The following is a 16,784-nucleotide window of genomic DNA, read 5'->3' as shown; positions in this document are numbered from 1 at the left end:
CTCAAGAAATAGAACATGTTAAGCCAAGCGTGGTAGCACACATCTGCAGTCCCAGCCACTACAGAGGCTGAAGCACGAGGACTGCCTGAGCCCAGGAGTAGGAGACCAGCCTGGGCAACATAGTGAGACCCTGTTTCTTTACAAAAAAAAAAAAAAAATTAAAATTAGCCAGGCATGGTGGCACGCACCTGCAGTCCCAGCTACTCAGGAGGCTGAGGCAGGAGGATTGCCTGAGCCCAGGAATTCAAGGTTGCAGTGACCCCAATCATGCCTGGGAATAGCCACTGCACTCCCGCCTGGGTGACAGAACAAGGCTTCGTCTCTCTGGGCACAGAGGCTCATGCTATTCCTGTATTCCCCGCACTTTGGGAGGCTGAGGCATGAAGATTGCGTGAGCCCAGGAGTTCAAGACAAGCATGGGCAACATAGTGAGGCCCCATCTCTACAAAAAACAAACAAACAAAAAGTTAAAAATTAACCAGGTAGCATGCACCTGTAGTCCCAGCTACTCGAGAGCCTGAGGTAGGAGGATCGCTTGAGCCCAGGAGGTCGAGGATGCAGTGAGCTGTGATTATGCCACCGCACTCCAGCCTGGCCAACAGAGTAAGACCCTGTCTCAAAAAAAAATCTTATTAAAAAAAAAGAACATGCTAAATTTGTGTTATGTGAATTTCACCTCAATTAAAAAAAAAAAAAATAGGCCAGGCATGATAGCATGTGCCTATTATCCCAGCTACTTGGGGGGCTGAGGTGGGAGGATCACTTGAGGCCAGGAGTTCAAGAACAGCCTGGGCAACAAAGCAAGACCCTCATCTCAACAATAACAAAAAAAATTGTTTTTAATTAGCCAGGTATGGTGGCATGCAGCTGTAGTCCCAGCTACTCAGGAGGCTAAGGCGAGAGGATCTCTTGAGCCCAGGAGTTAGAGGTTACAGAGAGCTATGATGGCACCACTGCACTCCAGCCTGGATGACAGACCTCATCTACAAAAAATAATAATATTCATATTATGTATAATATAATATTATTTATATTACTATGTAATATATATATTATATTTTATTTTATGAGATCTATATTATTTTTATAGACCTCATTTATAAATAATAATAATAATAAGGGCCGGGCACGGTGGCTTACACCTATAATACCAGCACTTTGGGAGGCCGAGGCAGGCGGATCATTTGAGGTCAGGAGTTCAAGACCAGCCTGACCAACATGGTGAAACCCCGTCTCTGCTAAAAATACAAAAAAATTAGGCAGGCATGGTGGTGAATGCCTGTAGTACCAACTATTCAGGAGGCTGAGTCAGAAGAATCACTTGAATCTGGGAGGCAGAGGTTGCAGTGAGCCAAGATCGTGCCACTGCACACCAGCCTGGGAGAGAGAGTGAAACTCCTTCTCAATAAATAAATTAATTAATAATAATAAAAGTAATAATAAATCTTGCCATCTTCCAGAAGCCCCCCTTGTACTCTCTTCCCAGCCACCAGTGCCTCCAAAAGAAACTGATATCCTGACTTGTTAGACATGGTTTTGCCTGCTTTAGGACTTTATGTAAATGGAATCACAAAGTGTATACTCTTCATTGTTTTGGGGTTTTATTATTTATTTATTATTGCTTTTTAGAGATGGGGTCTCCCGAGGGCAGGGAGGGGAAAAAGAAAAAAAAAAGTTAGATATGAGGTCTCCGTACGACACCCAGGCTGGAGTACACTGCCTATTCACAGGCGTGATCACAGCTCACTGCAGCCTCAAACTCCTGGCCTCAAGTGATCCTCCTCCCTCAGCCTCCTGAATAGCTCAGGTTATTGGCGTTTTATGGCTTTGGTTTTGGTTTTGGCTCAACATTGTTTGTGATTCACCCAAGTTAAGTCATTCTTTAGTTTGTTCTCACTGCTGTATGATATTCTGCTGTGCCAAGAGATCACAATTTATTCCTTCTCCCACTAATGGGTACTTGGGCTGCTTCCAATGTGGGGCTATTATGCATTGCGCTGGGGGGCATCTCTATTGGATGTCTACCTAGCAATGGAATTGCTGAGTCAGAGAAGATCCAGCTAATAGTGTTAGTAGATCCTGCCAAACCGTTTCCCAACATGAGTGAATGGGTCTACACTCCCGCCAGCTGTGGATGAGAGTTCTAGGTGCTTTGTATTCACGCCTGCATTTGTTCAGCCTGTACTCATTTTGCAGAGAAGGCAACGGACGCTCAGAGAGAGGGGCAAGTGCTGCCTCCCCGTCAGGGAGGCAGTCTGGATCCTTCTTGCTAGAAGCCTGGTAACCCACCTCCTCTCTTCTCCTCCCCCGAACCTCCAGCATCCTGCCCGCACTGTGCCCTCCCAGCCTGGCTGTGGGGTGGGGTGGGACAGAGAGGGTCACGTGGAGTTGGGTTCTGAGGGAGGAAGCCAGGCGGGGTGCAGACGGCTGCTGATTCTGGGGCTGCTCAGGAAACCAAGGTAAGGGAGGGAGTGGAGGTGGGGGCAGGGGGATTCCTGGAGGCAGAGCTGAGGGTGGGGAGGGGGCCGAGATGAGGGCAGTATGTGGACAGACACTGGGCACTACTGTCACTCTCTCATCCCCCAGGAGACCTCCCCCCAACCATGGACCCACCGTCGCCAAGCCGGACCTCCCAAACCCAGCCCACAGCCACCTCTCCGCTGACTTCCTACCGCTGGCACACAGGGGGAGGTGGGGAGAAGGGGACTGGAGGGTTCCGCTGGGGCCGCTTTACTGGCTGGGGCAGGGCCCTGAGCCACCAGGAGCCCATGGTCAGCACCCAGCCAGCCCCTCGCTCGATATTCCGTCGGGTCCTATCTGCGCCTCCCAAGGAGTCACGGACCAGTCGCCTTCGACTCTCCAAGGCCCTGTGGGGGAGGCACAAGAACCCACCGCCGGAGCCAGACCCAGAGCTGGAGCAGGAGGCCCCAGGTACATGGTTCCCCCACCCTGAGCTTGGGCCGGGCTGGGAAGCCGGATGCTTGGGTTTTGTCTGCCTCCGGAGCATCAACCCTACAGACACAGGAAGTTGTGGGGAGTGCGAAAGCCCAGCAGGAAGCCACTGGGGCCCAGCTACCCTGTTCCCTCTTTCCCCCTAAAGAGGGTAGGAGGAGTTGCCAGGGTCCTGTGGGCAGAGGGTCCATCTGAGGAAGGAACAGTGAATGTAAACCCATGATGGTATTGTCCAGAGGCTAAATGGCTCTTGGCCCCAACAGGTATCTCCTTCAATGGCTCAGGCCCATCCTTTCCTACCTGGATATCCATCTTCAGCCTGCCTCCTACTCTCCTACCTTCTAGCTTCTGTGTCTTTGTTCTGAGCTCTTAAGCCTCAGCCTCTCCATCAGTTCAGTGAGAATAATGATCTCCATTTTGGAGAGTATATAATTTTATTTTCTCATATTCATTCATTTATTCAAGCAGAGGTTTGTTGAGCTTCTATTGTATGTGCCAGGCCCTGATTTAGGCACTGAGGACACACTAGTGAAAGAGACAGATGACCCTCCCTGCCCCATGGAGCTCACAGTGTAGTGGAATTGACAGGAAATCCATCAACAAGAAAATGACAGATGGGCCAGGCATGGTGGCTCACACCTGTAATCCCAGCACTTTGGGAGGCCAAGGTGGGTGGATCACCTGAGCTCAGGAGTTCGAGACCAGCCTGGCCAACATGGTAAAACCCTGTCTCTACTAAAAATACAAAAAAAAAAGTATCTGGGCATGGTGGCACATGCCTGTACTCCCAGCTACTCAGGAGGCTGAGGCAGGATAATCGCTTGAACCCGGGAGGTGGAGGTTGCAGTGAGCTGAGATTGCGCTACTGCACTCCAGCCTGGGCGACAGAGGGAGACTCCATCTCAAAGGAAGAAAAAAAAAGAAAGAAAATGACAGATGGTGCTAAGTGTCACACAGGGGGATCTAGAAGAGTAATGGATATCACAAGAATTAGGGCTCAGGAATGTAACACTAGCCTAGGGCCCAGAATTTTTTTTTTTTTTTTTTTTTTGAGGTGGAGTCTCGCTCTGTTGCCCAGGCTGGAGCGCAGTGGCACGATCTCGGCTCACTGCAAGCTCCGCTTCCCGGGTTCACGCCATTCTCCTACCTCAGCCTCCCGAGCACAGGAACCCGCCACCACGCCCAGCTAATTGTTGTATTTTTAGTAGAGACAGGGTTTCACTGTGTTAACCAGAATGATCTTGATCTCCTGACCTCGTGATCTTCCCGCCTCGGCCTCCCAAAGTGCTGGGATTACAGGCGTGAGCCACCGCGCCAGGCCCCAGGCCCAACATATTTTAAGTGATCCGTTAATCAGCGGGAGTTATCATTTATTGCTCCTGGTGGTAAAAACGAGGGAACAGACAGGAAATCGGGGAGGGCTAATTCAGCCCTCCCCGATTTCCTAGAAGCTCATTTAATTCTCACTGCTTATATTCCCATTTTGTTTTTGTTTTGTTTTTGTTTTTGTTTTTGTTTTGAGACACAGTCTCACTTCCTTACCCAGGCTGGAGTGCAGTGGCGGAATCTCAGCTCACTGCAAACTCTGCCTCCCAGGTTCAAGAGATTCTCCTGCCTCAGCCTCCTGAGTAGCTGGGATTACAGGCATGTGCCACCATGCCCGGCTAATTTTGTATTTTTAGTAGAGACGGGGTTTCTCCATGTTGGTCAGGCTGGTTTCGAACTCCTGGCCTCAGGTGATCCGCCCGCCTAGGCCTCCCAAAGCGCTAGGATTACAGGTGTGATCCACGAAGCCCAGGCGCATCAGGCTATTTTTTAAAGATAGGGTCTTGTTATGTTGCCCAGGCTGGTTTCAAACTCCCTGTCTCAAGCAATCTGCCCCATCTCGGCCTCCCAAATGTTGGGATTACAGGCATGAGCCACCTTGCCCAGCCCCTGTCCTGTTTTTTAACCTCTTGGACCCACATAATATCTTGGTTAAGAGAAGAATGCAAAAAAAAGAAAAAAAAAAGAGAGAGAAGAATGCTTGTGACTGAAGCCCAGCCCAACCACTCACAAACTGTGTGACCCTGGGCAAGTCACTCAACCTCTCTGAGCCTGTCATCATAGCCCTTTGAATGGCTTTTGGAGGATTCAATGCAAGAAGGTGTGCAGAGTGGTATACAGGGTACTGGGCACATGGTAGGTGAGCTGTGTCTGCTACCCATGGTTAGTGGGGACAAGGCCCAGACAGAGAGGAAAGCTTGCCCAAGGTCATATAGTCCGATATGGCTGCTGGGGTGGGGGACACCTAGGAGGGAACCCACCATGAGCCTTCGGGAATGGAAAGGATAGCCTGAGGGAGAGAAAACGTCTCTTAAGTCCCCCAGTGCCTCCTCTTCTTCCCAGAGCTGGAGCCAGAGCCAGAGCTGGAGCCCCCTACCCCACAGATCCCCGAAGCCCCCACACCCAACGTGCCTGTCTGGGACATTGGGGGCTTCACCCTCCTTGATGGGAAGCTGGTGCTGCTTGGAGGAGAGGAGGAGGTGAGAGGGGGCACCTGGGAAAGGGGAGGGAAGAAAGAAAAAGGAGGAGGGCAGAACGGAGGCAGGGGCTGGAGGGAGGATAATGGGAAGGTGTCTGCCTCTCCCTCGGTCTGCCTGCCTGCCTGCCTCCCCTCTCTGACTACCTACTCCTGCGGGAGAACAGGGTCCTCGAAGGCCCCGGGTGGGAAGTGCTAGCTCCGAGGGCAGCATCCATGTGGCCATGGGGAACTTCAGGGATCCAGGTAAGCTTGAGGGGTGGAAAGGCCTGGGGCATTTGGGAGGCTCTAAAAGTGGGGCAGAATCTAAGAAGACTCCAACCTCCCAACCTGCCACCCATAACTACCTACAGATCGGATGCCTGGAAAGACAGAACCAGAGACTGCTGGTCCCAACCAGGTCCACAATGTTCGGGTAAGGCAGCCAGTGAAGGGGGGAGGTAGAGGGGAGAGCCAAGACTCTCAGACCCTCAGAGCTGAAAGGGCACTCTTGCTGGGTGATCTGGAGCAGGTTGCTGACCCTCTTTGGGCCTCAGAGTCCCAGTCTGTCAAATGGAGCTAATGAAATAACCTTTCTCTAGGAGTTGTTTATGGGAAGCCAATAGAGAGTGCAGGAGCCAGGCAGGGCAGTGCACAGCTGTAGTCCAAGCTACTCAGGAGGCTGAGCAGAGAGCATTGCTTGAGGCCAGGAGTTCAAGACCAGCCTAAGCAACATGGGGAGACTTCATCTCTTAAATAAATAAATGAATAGTGTAGGAGAATATATGATTGATGCTTTACAAATGGGAGTTTGGGCCAGGCACAGTGGTTCACACCTGTAATCCCAACATTTTGGGAGGCTGAAGCAGAAGGATTGCTTGAGACCAGGAATTCAAGACCAGCCTGGGCAACATAGCAAGTCCCCAGTTCTACATGGTAACATTCACCTGTAGTCCCAGCTGAGGCAAGAGGATCAGTTGAGCCCAGAAATTTGAGGCTGCAGTGAGCCATGATTGCACCACTGTACTGCAGCCTGGGTGACAGCACGAGACCCTGTCTTAAAAAAACAAATGAACAAACAAAGAATTAGGAGCTGTTGGTTGCTCTTATTATTCCTGCTAATACAGCCTGAGCTTGGTGTTGGTCCTCCAAGAGCAGTAGATCCTCTGGGATATCTTGGGAGGGAAGGAGCTGAGGAAGGAGCACAGATTTCTGTGCAGCTGACATTCCCTTCCCCACAGGGGTTGCTCAAGAGGCTGAAAGAGAAGAAAAAGGCCAGGTTGGAGCCCCGGGATGGGTAAGGGTGTATGAGAGGCTGGAGGGGCTGGCCTCTCACTGGTCCCTCCTCCTCCACCTCCTGCATATCATTCCAATCTACACCAAACACCCCCTGTGGCCTCTGTGTTCTGCCCCACATCAGCTGATGCTGGGGACATTGAATGATGTCGCACAGAGCCAGGGTGGGGGCAAAGTCTAACACAATAACTCTAAAATGGGAGCTAAGTCAATCAACTGGTCTGGGAGGGTTAGGTAAGGGACCCTTGAGCTGAGATCTGAAGGGTGGATGGAAGTTAACTAGGCCAACAGGGGGGTGGAAAAAGCATTCCAGGCAGAAGGAACAACAAGTGCAAAGGCCAAGAGGCCGAAAGAAGCAACTAAAATGAGGACAAGGGGGCTGGGTGAAGTGGCTCCCAGAACTTTGGGAGGCCGAAGCGGGCAGACTGCTTGAGTCTAGGAGTTCAAGACCAGCCTGGGCAACATAGTGAGACCCCATTTCTCCAAAAAATACAAAAGTTAGCTAGGCATGGTGGCGGGCACCTGTAGTCCCACCTGCTGGGGAGGCTGAGTGGGAGGATTGCTTGAGCCTGGGAAGTTGAGGCTGCAGGGCACAGAGATCATGCCACTGCACTCCAGCCTGGGCAACAGAGCAAGATTCTGTCTCAAAAATAAATAGGGCTGGGTGCGGTGGCTCACACCTGTAATCCCACACTTTGGGAGGCAGAGGCAGGTGGAACATTTGAGGTCAGGAGTTCAAGACCAGCCTGGCCAACGTGGTGAAATCCCATCTCTACTAAAAATACAAAATTAGCCAAGCATGGTGGTACATGCCTGTAATCCCAGTTACTCAGGAGGCTGAGGCAGGAGAATCACTTAAACCTGGGAGGGGGACGTTGCAGTGAGCCAAGATTGTGCCACTGCACTCCTGCCTGGGCAAAAGGGCAAGACTCCATCTCAATAAACAAATAAATAGGGCTGGGCGCTGTGGCTCACACCTATAATCCCACACTTTGGTGAGGCTGAGGCGGGTGGATCACTTGGGATCAGGAGTTCAAGACCAGCCTGGCCAACATGGTGAAACCCCATCTCTACTAAAAATATAAAAATTAGAAAATTAGCCAGGCGTGGTGGTGGGCACCTGTGATCCCAGCTACTTGGGAGGCTGAGGAAGGAAAATTGCTTGAACCTGGAAGGCAGAGGTTGCAGTGAGCCGAGATCCAGCCACTGCACTAAACAAGACTCTGTCTTAAATAAATAAATAAATAGGATAAAATAAAACAAGGCCAGGGAGGCTGGAGCTCAGACAGTGATGGATTAGGTGGAGGGAGATGAGGTGACAACATCTGGACTCAGCTTGGTCATGTAGGTCACCAGGAGTTGAGTTTATCCTAAAAGCAAGGAGGTGCCATGGGGAGGGGGCACAGGGGAGAAACGGGATCCGAATTGGGTTGAAGTCCTTCCTGGCCTTCCTCTACCCTTCAGGCTATGGGGGATGGGGAAGAGGCAGGAATGACCGCGTGCTCACCCGCCCCCTTCCCAGACCCCCCAGTGCTCTGGGCTCTAGGGAGTCGCTGGCCACACTCTCTGAACTGGACCTTGGCGCCGAGCGGGATGTGCGGATCTGGCCACTGCACCCCAGCCTCCTGGGGGAGCCCCACTGCTTTCAGGTAAGTGCAGACAATCCACCTCGGTTCCACCTCAGTCCCACCTCCCACCCTTTGGCTTCACCCTTGGCCTCGATCACACCGTTGGATTCTTCATCCCAACAGGTAACGTGGACGGGTGGAAGCCGCTGCTTCTCTTGTCGTTCGGCCGCTGAGAGAGACCGCTGGATCGAGGACCTTCGTCGCCAGTTCCAGCCCACCCAGGTCATTGCCCTCAGAAAAGCGGGACACGGAGACCCTGCCCACAGGCCTGGCCCACCCCTTCCACTCTACCCAAAGCCAGCTCGCTCCATAACCCGCGCCCCCAACACACCTGCCCCGCCTGCATCGTTGCAACAGCTCCAAGACTCCCCTTCCATCTATTACCAGCCCCGGGAATATCAGACCCGCCCCTTCTGTCCACTCCCGGCCCCATATGCACCCAAAGCCCTGCCTGCCAGGCAATCGCGAAGTCTTTACTCCAGTACTACTCTTCTATGCCCTGGAGCCCCGAACTCTCCCGGAGAGCCCTGAAAAGCTAGAAGACTTCTGCGTAACCACCTCCGGACTCCCGTAGCTCCACTTCTTTCCCCAAAGGCCCAGCAATCTCCCTAGGGACCCGACGCAACAGGTTTGAGGCTCCACGCTTCACTTGCGGTGCCTTCTTTGGGGTGCCAACAAACCAAAACGCTTCCCCCCATCCCACTCCCATCTGCAGGACAACGTGGAGCGGGAAGAGACATGGCTGAGCGTGTGGGTGCACGAAGCGAAGGGGCTTCCCCGGGCAGCGGCGGGGGCACCCGGCGTGCGCGCCGAGCTGTGGCTGGATGGCGCGCTGCTGGCACGCACAGCGCCTCGGGCCGGCCCAGGCCAGCTCTTCTGGGCCGAGCGCTTCCACTTCGAGGCGCTGCCACCGGCACGTCGCCTGTCGCTGCGGCTGCGCGGCTTGGGCCCGGGAAGCGCGGTGCTGGGCCGCGTGGCCCTGGCGCTGGAGGAGCTGAGCGCCCCACGCGCGCCTGCCGCCGGCCTGGAGCGCTGGTTCCCGCTGCTTGGGGCGCCGGCGGGCGCAGCACTGCGGGCGCGGATTCGGGCGCGTCGCCTGCGCGTGCTGCCGTCCGAGCGCTACAAGGAGCTGGCGGAGTTCCTCACCTTCCACTATGCGCGCCTTTGCGGGGCCCTGGAGCCCGCGCTGCCTGCGCAGGCCAAGGAGGAGCTGGCGGCAGCCATGGTGCGCGTGCTGCGGGCCACCGGCCGGGCGCAGGTGCGGCACCGCGACAGCGCGGACCGGGGCTACCAGGGGTAGACCGATAACGCGCTTCGGGCGGGAGTTGGGGCGCAGGACCTGAGTTGCACCTGTAATGGGGGAGACACCTTGAAGGGGCGAGAAGGGCGTAGTACAAGTATCACCTGTAAGGGGCGGGGCATCTAGAAGGGCGAGGCCTGAACATCACCCGTAAGGGGCGGGGCACCTTGAAGGGCGGGACCTGAGCGTCAGCTGTGAGGGGCTGGGGCTGAGCTGCACCTGTAAGGGGCGGTGCACCTTGAAGGACTGGGCCTGAGCTTCAGCTGTGAGGGGCGGGGCCTAATTATCACCCATAAGGGGCGGGACACCTTGAAGGGCGGAGCCTAAGCTTTAGCTGCGAGAGGGGCCTGAGCATCACGCGTGAGGGGCGGGGCCCAGTTTGAACCTCAGCGCTGAAAGGCTTAAATTTCTGCTGTGAGGGTTAGAGGTTCTGGCCTCGGTTATGAGCCCCAGCAGTAAGGACTGGGCCTAAGCATCAGCTACGAGGGGCGGGGCCTGTGCCTCTGGTGTGAGGACCAGCCAAGGATCCGAATTCCCTTGGACTCAGTCTGCATCTGGTGCAACCTGACCCCTTGCCCTTCCTAGGCGCTGGTGACTGACCTGGGCACTGCGGAGCTGGCGCGCTGTGGAGGCCGTGAGGCGCTGCTGTTCCGGGAAAACACATTGGCCACCAAGGCTATCGATGAGTACATGAAGCTCGTGGCACAGGATTACCTCCAGGAGACCCTGGGTGAGCTGGGGGAGAGTCCATGTCAGCGGCCTGTTGGTGAGCTAGGAGTGAAGGGACCTGGGTGAAGTTCTAGGAGTCCTTGAGCAACCCGGATTCTCAAGATGGTAGTGAGTGGTGTTTTGGGGGGTGCCAGGATCCTGGGGACAATTGGGAGCTCCCCAAGATGTTGGGTGCCTCCGGAATAACCTGAAGACAAGGTTGGAGGATGGGTGTGGCAGGTTTTGGTGGTGATGGCCCCAGCCCCTATCTGGCTATGCTGGGCTGCAGGACAGGTTGTGCGGCGTCTCTGTGCTTCTACTGAGGACTGTGAAGTGGACCCCAGCAAGTGTCCAGCCTCGGAGCTGCCAGAGCACCAGGCCAGACTTCGGAACAGCTGCGAGGAGGTCTTCGAAACCATTATCCATTCCTACGAGTGAGAATCAGGGCCCCAGCACCTTAGCCCACCCCTGCTTACCATGCTAGCCCCGACCTCCAGTTTAGGGTTGCCAGATAAAATACAGGAGACACTCAGTTAAATTTGATGCAGTAATTGGGACCATGCTTATACTAAAAAATTACTCATTTGAGCCAGGCATGGTGGCTCACGCCCGTAATCCCAATGCTTTAGGAGGCCAAGACAAGAGGATCGCTTGAGCCCAGGAGTTCAAGACCAGTCTGGGCAACATAGCAAGACTCCATCTCTCCAAACAGCTTTTTAAAAATGAGCTAGGCATGGTGGCATGCACCTGTATTCCCAGCCGAGGCTAGAGGATCGCTTGAGCCCAGGATTCAAGGCTGCAGTGAGCTATGATCATGCCACAGCACTCCAGCCTGGTTGACAGATACCCTGTCCCAAATAAAAGTAAAACTATAAATAAAAATTACTCCGTTATCTGAAATTCATGTTTAACTGGATGTCCTGAAGTTTCATTTGCTACATCTGGCAACCCTATCACCATGCAACCCTATCACCATGCAACCCTATCACCACTGACCCCAAGTAACCTGAGACCCAATTCCTTGTCCTGTAACCACCGGTGATTCCATATCCCCAATTTCATGCCACTGGCTCCAGATAACATAGGACCTCAATCCTATGACCAGATGATGCCCCAAGTCCATGATCCCTGGCTTTAAGTGACCCTCCACCTCAAATCCCATGCAACTGATCACAGGAGACCTGGGATTCCAATCCCTTGACCTCTGACCCTAGGTTAACCTGCATACCTAATCCCTGACTTCAATCAAGTGACTTCTGACCCTAGGTGACCTCCAGAGCCCCAATCCTACTTTATATCTTGTACTCTGGCCCACCAGTCTCATGTCTAATTATAAGTACATCCAAGCTCATTACCTCTGTCTTCATGTGACCCTGTACCCCCAACTATAAGAGTATTATCCCCAGCTACATAGCTACACCATAAGCCATGGCCCCATGCTGACTCATAATCCCAAGCATTGTTATCTCAGATATTTCCAATCCTGGAGCCCAGACCCCAGGTTCAGTGAGAAGGAGGCCTGCATGGGCTTCATGAATAGCTTTCTGGAGGATCATGGACCAATCATGCAGTGCTTCTGGGACTCCCAACCTTATGACTTTAACCTTTATGCCCATAGCCTCCCTGTCTGACTATTCTTTGCCTCTTCTGCACCAGCTGGTTCCCTGCGGAGCTGGGCATCGTGTTCTCAAGCTGGCGAGAAGCATGCAAAGAACGTGGCTCTGAGGTGCTGGGTCCCCGACTGGTGTGCGCCTCCCTCTTCCTGCGGCTCCTGTGCCCTGCCATCCTGGCACCCAGCCTCTTTGGTTTAGCACCAGACCATCCAGCACCCGGCCCAGCCCGCACCCTCACACTGATTGCCAAGGTCATCCAGAACCTCGCCAACCGTGCCCCGTAGGTGCTGGGAAGCTAGGGGTGGGGGGACCACGCTGGGAGTGTGGGGGTGGCAGGTGCCTGACCTGACCCACCCAGCCTGGCCCTGATCCAGGTTCGGTGAGAAGGAGGCCTACATGGGCTTCATGAATAGCTTCCTGGAGGAACATGGACCAGCCATGCAATGCTTCCTGGACCAGGTGGCCATGGTGGATGTGGATGCTGCACCCAGTGGTTACCAGGGCAGTGGCGATCTGGCCCTCCAGTTAGCTGTGCTGCATGCCCAGCTTTGTACAATCTTTGCTGAGCTTCACCAGGTATGGCCTGAACCCATAGTAAGAAGGCTTGGGAGACTCTGACCCTGGAGACTTTGCTCAGTCTCTGTCCTGCATGCCTCACCAGACAACCCGAGACACCCTGGAACCGCTGCCCACCATCCTGCGAGCCATCGAGGAGGGCCAGCCTGTGCTCGTGTCAGTGCCAATGCGTCTCCCACCGCCCCTGGCCCAGGTCCACTCCAGGTAACCTCAAGTCTGGTCTGGGGTCTGATGGGTGGGAACAGGAAGGAGCAGGGCTCAGACAGGGGTCAGAGGTGAAGATGGATCATCGTGAGCAGAGGTCAAGCCCAGGGTCAGACTGGAATCACAGGTTATAGAAAGGGTCGGGTCAAAGGTCACAGTGTGTTTGAGGTCGGGGATGAGAGGAGAGGTTAGGGTGGAATGATGTCAAGGGTCATAGAGAGGACAGTATTATAGTCAGAAGTCAAGGACAGGAGCCAGGCTCAGTGGCTCATGCCTGTAATCCCAGCACTTTGGGAGGCTGAGGCAGGAGGATCATTTGAGGCCAGGAACTTAAGACAAGCCTGGGCAACATAGGGAGACCCCATCTCTACCAAAAAAAAAAAAAATTACCTGGGTGTAGTGGCATGTGCTGGTAGTCCTAGATATTTGGGAGGCTGAGGCTGGAGAATAGCTTGAGCTCCAGAATTTAAGGTTGCAGTGAGCTATGATCGAGCCACTGCACTACAGCCTGGGTGACAGAGCAAGACCTTGTCTCAAAAAACAAGAAAGGACAAGTTCACCTGGGGGTGAGGTCACTTCTGGTCAGGTCGGGATGGGGTCGTCTCAGGGGCCAGTAGAGGGTCTAAGATCCTCCATCCCACCCCTAGCCTCTCCGCAGAGGAGAAGCCCGGCTTCCTGGCCCCCCGGGACCTCCCCAAGCACACCCCTCTCATCTCCAAGAGCCAGTCTCTGCGCAGCGTTCGCCGCTCAGAGAGTTGGGCCCGGCCACGGCCGGACGAAGAGCGGCCCCTGCGGCGGCCCCGGCCGGTGCAGCGTACGCAGAGTGTCCCGGTCCGGCGTCCTGCCCGCCGCCGCCAATCTGCGGGGCCCTGGCCGCGACCCAAAGGCTCCCTGAGCACGGGCCCTGCGCCCCGCGCCCGGCCTTGGACCCGGGACTCCGCCTCGCTGCCTCGGAAGCCGTCGGTACCCTGGCAGCGCCAAATGGACCAGCCGCAAGACCGAAACCAGGCACTGGGCACGCACCGACCTGTGAACAAGGTAAGGTCAGGCCCAGGTCCGCGCCTAGGGAGTGCGAACAGGGACGCGACTGGGGAAGACTGAAGGGCCAGGCAAGTCTGGGTTCAAGTACCCAGCTCGCTGCGCTGTGTGACCCCGGGCCTAGCCCGACCCTCTCTGAGCTTCAGTCTCCCCAGCTGTACCGCAGGAGGGATGTTCCCCAATTAGGCAGGCCGGTGATGACGCTGAGCGCTTGGGCCTGGGAGGTCAGGGTCTCCAGGGAGACACAGGGGCGGGACGACGGGTCAGATTACAGCTGCTCTCCCACCACAGTTGGCAGAGCTGCAGTGCGAGGTGGCCGCTCTGCGTGAGGAGCAGAAAGTGCTGTCCCGCCTCGTGGAGTCGCTGAGCACCCACATCCGGGCCTTGACGGAGCAGCAGGAGCAGCTGCGGGGCCAGCTGCAGGATCTGGACTCCAGGCTCAGTGCTGGGTGAGCCCAGCCCTCTCCATTAGCTCCGCCCCCAGGTGGGCCCAATCCAGTTAGATCTGACCAGGCCCTCCCCCCACAAACCACGCCTGGCACGACCAAGCCCCACCCTGGCCCCGCCCCAATAAGTCTGTCCAGGCCCTGCCTCTTGGCAAGCCCCGCCCCCAGGTGGACCCACCCCACGAAGGTCGGCCTAGGACCCTGGCAGATTCTCTCATCCAGGCCCCACCCCTCCATCAGCCCCTCCCAACCCAGCTGGGCTGGGTACTGAGATATCTCAGCCTGGGCACTCCCTCCAGCTCAGTCACGACCCCACCCAGGACTGGTCAAGCCCCACCTCCAAGGGATGATTGATAGGTCCTGTCATTCCAACCATTCCAGTCTCTGGTCCGACCCTTCTTCAAGCGTATTTAGGCCCCGCCCTTCAGTCTGAACAAGCTCCGCCTCCACTCCAAGCTCCGCCCCCTGAATCCCTGGCACTCCAACCAGGAGCTGGAAGGGACTTCGTTAGCCTCTGACCTTCGCCCCGATCCCCCGACCCCCACAGGAGCTCACAGTTTGATTCAGAGCACAACCTAACAAGCAATGAAGGGCACAGTCTGAAAAACCTGGTGAGACTGCCATCTGAGCCCTGGGGCAGGTCTGGGTGGTGGAGGAGTAAGGGTTGCTGTGCAGCCCTCTCCTGGTTTCTGAACCCCATCGCCACTGCCTCCCCAGGAGCACCGCCTAAATGAGATGGAGAGAACTCAGGCTCAGCTGAGGGATGCTGTCCAGAGCCTGCAGCTTTCTCCAAGGACGCGGGGGTCTTGGAGTCAACCCCGGCCCCTCAAAGCACCCTGCTTCAATGGAGACACCACCTGAGCTGCCCATCCTGCCTCATCACACGTGGTCTGGGAGCAGAGAGATAGCCATCTTAGGGGGGGTGTCTGACCTTGCCTTAGCCCTACTTGGCCTACAGTGGGGAGTGGAGCTGCTGGTCCCAACCACTCTGGCAGTATGAAGTTGCCCAGTAAAATCTTGATTTCAGTGAAATTGGTGGTTTCTTTGCCCACTAAGAATTGCCAATTCTTAGGCATTTGCCCCACAAGCCCTAGTCATCTCTCCCAAATTCTCCCCTAATTAGAAGTCTCATGGAGAGGGCCATGTACACAAGTTCTCACCAGCTGTGTGACCTTAGACCTTCATTCTCTTAAGAGCCCGTTTTCTTATCTGTGAAATGGACGTAAAGATCCCTACACAGTGAGAGGACCCATAGTTAAAGGCATTCGATAAAAGGTATTCACCATTGTTATAGGCAGCACCTGCTTCTCAATGAAGCACGAATTCCACCCCTGGCAACCTCCCAATCCCACAGTGAGAGCATCTTCCTAAGCCCTCCTCATGTCACGGAGGCCATGGGTCTGGGAGGCGGATAAAGGAAGGGGGTCAGGTGTGGGGATGGTTGGATACTGTGTGCGAATGATTGGGTAAACGAGTCATTCAAATCATGGGTGAGTGGATGGGTGAGGGGTAGAGTGGGTGGAGCAAACGGCAGACGGATAGGTTAGCATTTGCTGGATGTTTGACCTGGTAGGTGAGTAGCTGGGTAGTTGGTTAACCAGGTTGGGTATGTCTGCCTAGAAAAGGCCTGGTTCATAGTAAGAAAAAATTTTTTTGAATGTTGTGATTATATATATCATATGTACATATGTTGAGGTCTCCTGAGACTCCTGAGAACTGGGCAGTGGAGAAACAATAATGAACTAGACAGGAACTTACATGTTAGTGGAGAGGCCAAATCAACAGACAAACTGGTGGATGGATGTTTGGGGGGCTGGGTGGAAAGATGTGTGTGGGGATGGTTGGGTACTTGCTTGGTTGTATGGATAAATGAGTATTTACTTGGGTGCTGGATGAATGGGTGGGTAGATGGGAAGTGAATGGGTGGGTTGAGTGGGTGTTTGGGTGAATTAATAGGTGGTTGGAGGGGTGGGTGGATAGGTGATTAGTTGATTGGATAGGTAGATGAGTGATTGACAGATTGAGCAAGTGGATGAGATAGCTAGGTGGTTAGATATCTGGATACATGGTGGATAAGACAAGACAACGGGCCATGACGTGTGTCTGATGGGGTAGTCCTGGAAGCTGTGATCCTGGGAACTGGGTGGAGAAGATGACTTAGGACTGAAGACCTAGGGCAACTCTAGGGGCATGGAGGTGCTGAAGTCCAGTGTGGATGATTGGGAAGGAGGGAGTGAGCTTGTGGTTGTAAGGTAGCTGATGGGGGGCAGGGGACACAAGGCTAAAAATTGGCTGGGTGGAGTCTTCAATGACCTATCAATGACCCATCAATGACCCATAGGGGAACTTCTCTGCCCCCTCCCCACTCTTTTAGTGCTTTTAGCGAGCCTACCATTGGAAGTACCAGTGGGATGATAAGGAGCCATTGGGGTGTGGGACGACAAGGGTGTTGTCATGGTAACGGGGCCTCTCCCTGGACTCAGGCCGTGCGGGCCCTTTAAGGGTGACCCGCTTGGCCACTCC

General features: G+C 54.6%; 1 protein-coding gene across 4 annotated transcripts; it reads left to right on the top strand.

Annotated features, from left to right (window-relative positions):
- The first annotated feature begins 2,381 nt into the window (after nucleotides 1-2,381).
- Nucleotides 2,382-15,293, top strand: RASAL3 (RAS protein activator like 3). 4 transcript variants are annotated; one of them, XM_054465821.2, is made up of 18 exons: nucleotides 2,382-2,459; nucleotides 2,587-2,931; nucleotides 5,341-5,477; nucleotides 5,641-5,719; nucleotides 5,827-5,888; nucleotides 6,694-6,731; nucleotides 8,271-8,397; nucleotides 8,500-8,598; nucleotides 9,092-9,634; nucleotides 10,262-10,406; nucleotides 10,674-10,818; nucleotides 12,041-12,277; nucleotides 12,372-12,573; nucleotides 12,659-12,777; nucleotides 13,425-13,815; nucleotides 14,107-14,264; nucleotides 14,809-14,872; nucleotides 14,979-15,293. In XM_054465821.2, exons 2-18 carry the CDS (start codon nucleotides 2,604-2,606, stop codon nucleotides 15,120-15,122), a joined length of 3,018 nt encoding a protein of 1,005 aa, XP_054321796.2. In that variant the 5' UTR covers nucleotides 2,382-2,459; nucleotides 2,587-2,603; the 3' UTR covers nucleotides 15,123-15,293. The 4 variants fall into 4 exon arrangements, with proteins under 4 accessions (XP_054321796.2, XP_054321795.2, XP_054321797.2 ...); XM_054465820.2 differs by having other exon boundaries at nucleotides 6,694-6,749; nucleotides 14,979-15,290; XM_054465822.2 differs by lacking the exons at nucleotides 2,382-2,459; nucleotides 14,809-14,872; nucleotides 14,979-15,293 and adding an exon at nucleotides 14,751-14,787 and having other exon boundaries at nucleotides 2,494-2,931; nucleotides 6,694-6,749.
- The last annotated feature ends 1,491 nt before the right edge of the window (nucleotides 15,294-16,784 follow it).

The sequence above is a fragment of the Pongo pygmaeus genome, chromosome 20 (genome assembly GCF_028885625.2).
Source record: "Pongo pygmaeus isolate AG05252 chromosome 20, NHGRI_mPonPyg2-v2.0_pri, whole genome shotgun sequence".
NCBI classification, from domain to species: Eukaryota; Metazoa; Chordata; class Mammalia; order Primates; family Hominidae; genus Pongo; species Pongo pygmaeus.
Note: the sequence above shows the minus strand (reverse complement) of the source record. Positions and strands in the feature narration are given on the sequence as shown.